The sequence below is a fragment of the Pundamilia nyererei genome, unplaced genomic scaffold (genome assembly GCF_000239375.1).
Source record: "Pundamilia nyererei isolate P.nyererei 1_Seehausen unplaced genomic scaffold, PunNye1.0 scaffold01644, whole genome shotgun sequence".
NCBI classification, from domain to species: Eukaryota; Metazoa; Chordata; class Actinopteri; order Cichliformes; family Cichlidae; genus Pundamilia; species Pundamilia nyererei.
Genome location: NW_005189045.1, coordinates 1 through 9455, shown reverse-complemented (window position 1 = coordinate 9455; position 9455 = coordinate 1). Strand labels below are relative to the sequence as shown.

General features: G+C 44.0%; 1 protein-coding gene across 1 annotated transcript; it reads left to right on the top strand.

Annotated features, from left to right (window-relative positions):
- Window positions 1-2347: 2347 nt before the first annotated feature.
- LOC102206758 (transcription factor 19-like) lies at window positions 2348-7934 on the top strand (the record flags this gene model as incomplete). The annotated part of the gene is made up of 4 exons (XM_005755483.1): window positions 2348-2517; window positions 4301-4694; window positions 4943-5438; window positions 5667-7934. Coding segments are annotated over 4 exons (1400 nt in total), but the record flags the coding sequence as incomplete, so codon positions are not given.
- Between the last annotated feature and the right edge of the window lie 1521 nt (window positions 7935-9455).

The window sequence follows — 9455 nt, the reverse complement described above, 5'->3', positions numbered from 1 at the left end:
CATCAGAGGACGCCAGACTGCTTCATACAAAGGAAACGGTAGCTTAAATAACCGTTTGTTACAAGCAGTGTCTGCAGAAGAGCATCTCTGAATGCATAACAAATCAAAGCAGATGGGCCACAGCAGCAGAAGACCACGCCACGTGGGACGCCACTATAAACAAGACTGAGGATACAGATCCAATGGGCTGTATCCTCAGAACTGCATAACTGAAGAGACTAGAAAGGGAAAGGACGACTCTATCCTGTCTCGTATCAGTCGTTGAGGCTGCTGGTGGAGATGTGACGGTGTAAAGGATATTTTCTCGGTGCACTTTGGGCTCCTTAGTACCCACCGAGCCTTCATTAAACACTACAGCTTACCTCAGTGTTGTTGCTGAACATTATTCCTTTATGACAGCAGTGTGCCCATCATTTGATGGCTGCTTCCAGCAGAGTAATGCACCGTGTCACAAAGCTCAAACTGGTTTCTTGAACATGACAATGAGTTCACTTTACTTGAATGGCCTCCACAATCACCAGCTCACCTTCAGGATGTGGTGGAACTGGAAATTCACAGTGATGCGCAGCAGCTGTGTGAAGCTGTCCTGTCAACATTGACCAATATGTCTGATTAATGTTTCAGCACCTTGTTGAATTTGAACCAAAAAGAAGGCAATTACTGGTATTAACGAGGTGTACCTAATAAAGTGGCCACTGAATGTGTGTATGCATTGCTTCACACCATCCAGTGAGGTCGCAACACGTGATTCTATATTATTAACAGGATATATCTGATCAAAAGATTACCTTTGTTATTAAAATGTCGGAGTCTATGAATATCTGTGGCGGCGTTATCAGATGATGCCGACCGGTGTCAATGCGAGAATGCACGCGGCTGCTCTGTGCAGCTGAACGGGCCGCAGGCTCAACGTATAAAAGAAATGTTACGCTTAAGAATAGAGCTGACAGAAAATATTTGATTAATTGTTCAGTTTTCAGACGGAAAATAAATTAAATGTCAGGCGTTTCATAAATGGATTAATCAGCGATGTCAGTTTACAAGCAAACATGCCAAACATGTCTCCGTTCCACATCTTTTTCTACTTACAAATCACATTTGGTTTGATTACAGCTGTTGGTCATGCAAATAAAAAGAAAAAAAAGTTTATAAAATCCTGGCTGATTCTTTTAGCCCGGTAAAATAAAAGCTTTAACTATTGCGTATCCGAACAGTCGGAGCTGACACGAACAGATAGATGCATAGATTTGTCAGATGCCGTAATGCAGAAGCATCATCTTTCACTGAAAATGGGCCGACTGTGTTTGCTGCAGGACCCCAAAAAGCCCATTCAGAGCCTGCAGGAAAGAAAAGAGCCATCAGCTTCAGCCTCAGAAATAATAGGACAGACTGATGGATACAAAATTGTGGCACCACAAAAACAGGAGTTTAAGACATTTGGTTTGAAACTTAACAATACCTGCCGCCAGGTGCATTCTGCTGTGAATGAAGACAATTAACATGTTACGCGTCCACACGCCGGCTTTGAAAAGCAGTCGCACCGAGGAGGTCCATTTCATTCGGTCTCAACGGGTCGTTCACAGCTGAGAGTGTGAAATGGACCAGTAAACTCAACTTTCAGGAGAACAAATAAAAGCAAATGTACAAACAGAAGAACCAAACAAAAAAATTCATGAGTAATTCAGGACACAAGATGGAGTCTGAACCGCAGGTTGCTGAGAGTCGTCAGTGCAGTCTGAAGTAGACAGGAAGATGCACGGAGTGAGGAAGGGGGAGATTAAGAGTGAGCGTTGCGTCTTCATTCAGTCGCTGTCCGACAGGCTCAGAATCTAAACTGCACCCTTACTGCCTAATTTTTCAAGTAATTTCACAGTCTGTTTCCCACATTTTTCATTTTTGCTATTAAAGTTACATTTTAGTATTCGCCCCGCATTTCTCATTTTGTGCTGTGCTGTCATGGCCGTGTGATTGCCTTGTAGCCTTCCAGCTCCTCAGTTCTGGGTCCATCTCGCAGACTGTTTTACATTTCTCCTAGATTCTGGAAGCTGTAAACACACAGTCACCGAATGACTTTATTTCAGGGCTCTGCTCTCATGATTTATTCTTTTTTTTTTTTGCCCCTGTCAGATTCATATATTAAAAAGCTCTGTGAATATCTAGCCTCCGGTAAGGTCGGCCTTCAGTTGTAAAACTGTTGCTCGTTTGTGTCTTCGGAGAGTTTCCCACTACTTTACATGTCAGTGTGACCTCCTAGAAACCTCTAAAACGTTTTATTTTGAGGGCTGATCTGTGCCCGGCAGTGTGTAGTTTAACATTTCTTCAAATCTTCTTGGTCTTGTGTTTCTAGGCACGTGGGTCAATGAAGTCCGCCTCCAGCCGGGCATACAGTGGGAGCTCTCAGACGGCGACACGCTGATCTTCGGAGGCCAGACTGATCCAGGGAACCCGGAGTTCTACTTCCTCTTCCAGAAGGTTAAAGTTCGCCCGCTGGACTTCGATGCAATCACGCTTCCAAAAGTAAGTCCGTGGTTTGGAATCAACTATTTACATTCAGTATGAAGCCAGACTCATGGTGACACTTTTCTTAAAAAATAAAGATATCGAAGGTTCGTGTTTCTCACCAAGTCTGGGGTCAAAGGATAAATCTGGACATGTTCTGTCTGCTGCATGAGTAAATGCACCATGTGACACTGCTAATGTCCATATGTCAACATTACACAGTTCAGACATTCCTCAATATTATTTTTAGCAGTCTGCATTGATTATACAGGAGGGAGAAACTTACTAATCGACAAGTCTAAAAGTATGAAAATTTAAAAACTCGAGCCAAGTTCAACAGACGAGGTTAAACAGTGAGTTTACAGATATTTTGTGTCTATTTCAGTCATTTTAAACCTTTCTTAAAAAGTTAAATTGTTCTGTTGAGTAAATCTCTAGCCTACAGAGCCACTGTTAACAATTCACTCCTGCATTAGATTAACTGGTGCTTGTAAATCAGCTGTAGGTGTGTATAGTCGTGTGGCAGCCAGTCCAGAGTGTGCTGTCCTGATACTCTGTGACAGACGGGCTCCAGCTCCTCTGCAACCCTGAACTGGAAAAGCTTTTAAGAAAATGGGCGGATAGATTCGGGTAGTGGGCTCAAAGTCTTTTTCCAGCCTCTGTACTATGTTTGCTAATGTCTGCAAATGTTAGAGGATTTCTGAATGAATAGTTTGCAGTAACATTAACGGTAGAATGACGGCCTCAGAATTGTGGTGCCCATGGATCTGTAAGCTTGTGTGCTTGCTCTGATTCTCCTTTATGCTAAAAATACAACAAATATTCCTGAAAGTTCCATCTGAGTCTCGTTTTCTTAATGCACGCAAGAGTCAGATTCTGTAGCACCAGCAGCCTTCTTTGCTTGCAGGCTAACGTCCCCCAAGGCAAAAGATCACGTGACCCATGATGTAGGCTACCAAAGGAGCAGCGTTAATGTAGCGGCTGTATAGGGGGGAAGAAAACGAATATTCCCCAGTTGCGATAAGGACATTAATTTTAGATGCTTGTCAGAAACTGTTATTATAGCTTCTTGATTTGGTCCCTCACAGCCCTGCTGCTCTAAATACTCACTAGGAAACCAAATGTCTTTCAACAAATGCACTTTATGTGTTTCTGTTTGAGGGATTTGTTAGAAATTACAGTGACCGTCTGCTTAAGATGGGACTTCTTACAAAGATGAAAGATGTCAGTGGTTTTTAAATTGTTGTCTTTGGTCTGAGCGCCACAGACAGGTGAGTCGATACAGAAACTAATGAAAGGACTAACATGCCTTTTTCTACCTTCTTTTTTTTCCTGTAATATGTTGACAGTAATGAAAATGTTGATGTCGACTCTACCCTGTAATTTTCATCCCACTCCTGTGTCAAAGTGTGTGCAGGCGTCGTTCATTAGGTGGTGCTGGGCACTATTTGTATTCTGAATGCCAATAAAAATGTACCACGATGTCTGGTAAACAATAACAAGCCCACAGAAAATCCCCAAAAGCATTTTATCTATGAAGACATGGAGGCATACTCTCACTAAATGAAATTTGAAGATTAAATCATGTGCAATCGTACTTTTCTACTTCAATTAAAAAAGTGCTGATGCATGAGGTTGATTTGCAGCAAGAGGCAGAAATAGATTTATTATCTCAAAGGTGCCATGACTTTTCTGGAAAGAAATGCATCAGCCAGACAAATTAGACTCGCACCTCTGGATATTGACATTTGGCCTACGCTTCGTGAAGGTTTAAATGAAATATTTATATCTGGTTTCCTAGGCGGGAACCTTCTCGTCCGACTTGCAGAACAGGATTAGGACCAGCTTGGACCGCAAGGTAGCTGCCAACCTGGACCTTTCGAAGCTGTCCATCAACAGAGCCACGGTCATCCTCAACTCCATCGGCAGCCTGAGTAAGATGAAGGGCAGCGCCTGGACCTTCAAGAGGAGCCACAGCCACGGGGGAACCGTCTCTGACCCCGGCACCTCGACCTCACCTCCTCTTGCCGTGGGCTTTTCCTCTCTGCTCCCGCACTCCAGTCCTCCATCATTCACCTCTGCAGCTTCACTGCCTCAGACGAAGGCCCTCCCGCAGACCTCCAGGAGCAGGAGGAAGTCGGCTCACACGGTGCTGCTGGAGGACGACAGCTCTGACGAGCCCAGAAGTCGAGGAGGTAAAGCACAGCGGCGTGCTGCAGAATGACCCTGCTTACTTTCTGGAGCTTTTTGACATAAAGCTGCAGATTTTTACCATGAAATTGTTTTTGGCAGCTTTTAAAAAGACTTAATATTAGTTTATGAAGTTACTGCTTTCTTTTCAAGGATTTTACTTGCAAAAAAAAGGAGGGAAAAGAACAAATTAGTGTTGTGGTTAGCTTCTGTCTCCACTTACATTGACTTGCTCTCTTTCTGTTGATCTTAGTTTTGGCAGGAGTTGTGGAGGATGGACAGAGAGCGCGGGGGAAGAAGAGGCGGAGGCTCTACAAGTCTGAATCTGAAGGTTTCAGCTCGCCGCCTCCTCCTCAGCTGCAGCCCAAAACTCACAGCGACATCCGCAGGCCGCTGGAGGCCAAGCCCTTCCCCGTCGGTATCCGGACCATCGGCAGCTTCCACGGAGCCATGACAAACAGCAGACTCAACGAGCACCTCTTCCAGGCGTCCTTCACAAGCAAACAAGAGGCGGAGAAGGTGAACAGAGTCAAGACGGTGGTGCACGGAAACATCGCGGCCTTCCGCCAGCAGAAGCCTGCCCATTGCTCCCCGACCGCAGCGAGAGGGAGGCGGAGGGCTAACAGCTCCCCCGTATTCTCCCCGTTGGTGGTGGGAGGGGAGAACTACAACCTGGCCTCGCCGTCGGTGAGGATCCGCGCAGACGAGAGAGTTAGCGTGCAGTTCAACCGATTTCATCATCCAACAGGGTGAGTTTGGAAGGATTTTCTAAAAAAAATCTGCCCTGTATGATTTTCTGTCATATATACAAACTGTACAATGTTGGAGCTTCATATTAAACAAGGCCTGAAGCTCCTCTGTGAGGCATGGAGTGGCAACAGTGTAAAAAAAACAAACGTATTTGTTCCTCCTTTTTTTTTGTGATGTCACCTTCAAGCCTTCTCATTTCTTCCTGTTTATGTTTTCCTTCCTTGAAGTAAGCGACGCGGCCGCCCCAGGAAACACCCCCTCCCCCCACGGCCTTCCCTGCCCTCTCCGTCCTCCTCGTCTTCATCCTCTACCTCCTCGGCCTCCTCCTCCTCCGGCTCCTCCTCTTCCTCCTCGGACGAGGACGAAGACGACGAGGAAGAGGACGACGTGATGGTTGGCACGGTGGAGCCGTGCGCGGCGCCGCGGTGCCGGCTGCCCCAGCAGGACACGGTGCAGTGGATCCAGTGTGACGTGTGCGACGCCTGGTACCACATAGACTGTCTGCACGTCGACCGCAAGAAACTCCTGATGGACCCCAACGCTGACTTCCACTGCGGCTGTCGCTGACGGCAGGGAAGCCAAATTCTGGATGATTAAATGAAATCAAAAGCCTCACTTTGAACTTTAAAGCTGACACTTTCCCCTCCTTAAACGCTTCTTTTCCTTCAGTCATAAAGTGGAAATTAAGATTTTTGCCTTTGAAGACAGGCTGCGACTTCATCTAATGACCGCTGAGCCGCTCTGCACGAGCATGCGGCGCTTTTCTCTCGCCTCAAACACGGCTGTTAATTCAAGAAAAGAATTTCCTTTGATATTTTTTACATCCCGATTTTACAAAGTTTGAGCATTTGTGACCCGACAGTAACGGAGTTACTCCACGAACCTGGAGCTCACTCAGCCTCAGAGCTTAGGCTTTTGGAGGAGGAGGCAAAACTCTAATGAAATGTCTCAGTTTGGATTTCATTATGGCTTTGACTGCCTGGAGAGGCGCAATCAGAGCAGGAAAACACAATGTTTGAGCACAGCTGTCCAGGGAGCGAACTGCATTCAGGAAAATTCAGGCCATTGCTGGACTCTATAAAAAGCTCTTTAACGTCCTAAATCTTGTTCCGCTGCCACCTTCACAATTTCAAAGCCATTAAAAACAATGTTGCTAGGTAATCAGACTTCATTAGAGATTTGAGTGCGGCTTTCTTGAGTGGTAGCTGCTGTGTAGGAGTAGATCTGTAATCATTCGACGTGAAATGCCAAGAAATGTGTCAGCAGACTCGTGTTGACGCTGCTGATGAGAAGTGCTCCTGGGATGCTAATCAAATGTTTGAAGGCACTTCTGTAGCAGCAGCTGCTGGTTTCTGGGATGTTTGTGACTGAGTGCAGGCTGGCAGTGTGGCTGCTGCTGAAGGCAGGACTCATTACCAGTCAGATGTCATGTCGTATAATCCGCTGATGTAACAGGAAAAAACAGACTCGTAAAAATGATCTCGTCGCCTCTGACTGGTGGGATGAGTTTTGATGTCACAGATGATTTTTAGGGTCGTCTCTTCAGCTCTGCTTCCACTTTCAAGAGACTCTTCACACTACTGAACTCTGTGGCCAAAATGGGTGCTTCAGTCCTGAGTGAAAAGTGCTGGACCTGACTGAACTGTCTCTGAACAGCAGACATCTTCACTTCGGTGCTGCGTGTGAGTATGAAATCAAAGTGTGGAACGCCAAAATCTTTCTCAAGCACCTTGCTTTTTATTTAATTCCAAATTTCTACATGTTCTGGCTCATCTGGAGTGGAAACGTCCTCTTTTTCCCACTCAAATCTGCTCCACTCTTACAGTCTTTATAATGGCTCCATCTCTGTTCACGTGCGATATGATAGTGTTGTAATGAAAAGTCTGCTGGTGTTTTATGTGTTTTTTCCCCCCTTTTATTGTACCACAAATGGGAGCGCTGCAGCGAGCTTAAACTGGGAAAATTTCATTTTTTTGAGCAATAACATCAAAAACAGGATGATAAAAATACAGAAATATATATATATTACATGCTAAAGTCGATAAAGGTTGATGTGGAGTGCAACATTGATTGCTTGCAGTTCACTTAACCTGGATTTTGTCAGTTTCACTGGTGCTTGGACGCTGACACAGCCTCTCTTGCTGCTTTGCTAATTGTCAGAAATCCAGCAGATGCTTGAGGGAAAAATATATTTGTGTGTGTATATATTAAAAAAATCTTTGCACTGATTTATCACTTCATTCTCAATTCAGTGGATTAGTTAAAAAAGAAATCCAAGCATCTTAATGTGCGCAAACTGTTTTTAGTAGTTTGAGTATTTTTGTCCGTTTTAATGTTCAACAACATATCACAATAAAATGAGTTTCTGAAAGACCTGAGGTTTTTTCACGCTGCTGCAATAATACAATATTAGTTATACACAGATTAACAATATGACCTCGTGTGAAATGCAAGGTTTTTGTTTAACAGTCATAAAAATAAAAGGTTTGTTCTTTCTCTGCAGATCTTCAGTCAGTTTTGCTTTCTGGGGTCTTAAATTGAGTTTGTTTGCAGTTTTCTCTCTCTCGATATTTAAACGTCTGTTTACGCCTTCATGGCTTCTCTTACACGTGTGCCGTCTCCACCTCGCTGCGGTTCGGCGTCGTGCTGCTCTGATAACGGCACCTTGGCTTGCACCTGTTTTTCGCTTTCATGTGGCTCACCAGACAGTTAGAGGTGTCTTTAAAAGGATGCTTGTGTGACCCTCGCAGTTACAACTGTTTTAAAACGAGCCGTCAGTGAGGGCGTGAAATGTTTTAATTGCTGAGAAGTTAAAACGGGCAGCGTGACACAGACTGTAAGTTTTAAATTACTTAAATAGAGACTCAAAATGTGGCAACAATGAAAGTGTCGACTGAAGACACTTTTAATCTTTCTCTTCTTTGAAAGCAGCTCATGGAAAAGGTGAAAATGAAGCAGACACAATTCCCCTCATAGATTTTAAAATTGACTCTAATGTATGACGGATGTGCTGTTGTACTGTAACTAATGTAACTAATTGCTGCCTTTACAGCGAAACCTTCCTGATGTAAGTTTGTTGCAAATTTTGTGCAAAAATTGCACTTTTTAGGTTTATTTTTAGGGAAATCTGTTTCATTTGACTTGCAGTGCTTTTACTGCGCAAGTTTTCACGGTGAAGCAGCTTTAGAGACGAGTGCCTTCTCTTTAATATAATGGGCCTAGATGGCCTTTGCCTCGCAGTGCTCACTGCAGCGAAAATTCAATCCGAAAAACTCCGCGTGAAATCATAAACCAGTTACTCTGGGAAAAATCCACAGACGTTGTCACGAGCCGTTTCATGTAGAACTTCTTTTCTCCTGCTGAACTACATCCAAGCATGTGGCTGACTGTCATTACGGCCCACAACACGGGGATACCTCTAATATTTACATCCTGTTGAGCCGTCTCAAGGACGAGCCTTTTGTTGTGCATATTTTTTGTACAGTAATGGTCAGCGGATGTATTTCTATAGAAAGAAAATAGTTCCCGTATCAAGCTGCTCACAGCACAGAGTGTGGATTTGTTTGAAGGAGCTGTAAAGGGACGTTGGTGTATTTTGGTGCTGTGAGCCATCAATAACTGACGCTACAGGCCAGAGGAGAGATGCTTAAACCTGCTCGGATTCTTAAAGATCCGCAGCAAAATGCTCTGATTCAGTTTCTGAGTGACGTTTATAAGAAAAACTAAAGGATGAAAGATGAATTCTTGATTTGACTGATTTGGGAATCCTTTTTAGACAAGCAGAATAAAAAGGGAATAGGAGATAACATCAAGTACAATTAGGAGCTCAGCTCTTTGCCACCGAGGATATTTTAGCACAATCAAAATAGGAGTTCTTTAAATATTCAGTGTTTACTTCCAACATTATTCTTTTTTTGTTAGCGTCTCTTCAACAACAACAATCGCCTTCATACATGTTTAATGTGAAAATAAAACTTCCTCGGTTTCTTCTCTGTGGTCAGGAAGCAAACATCATC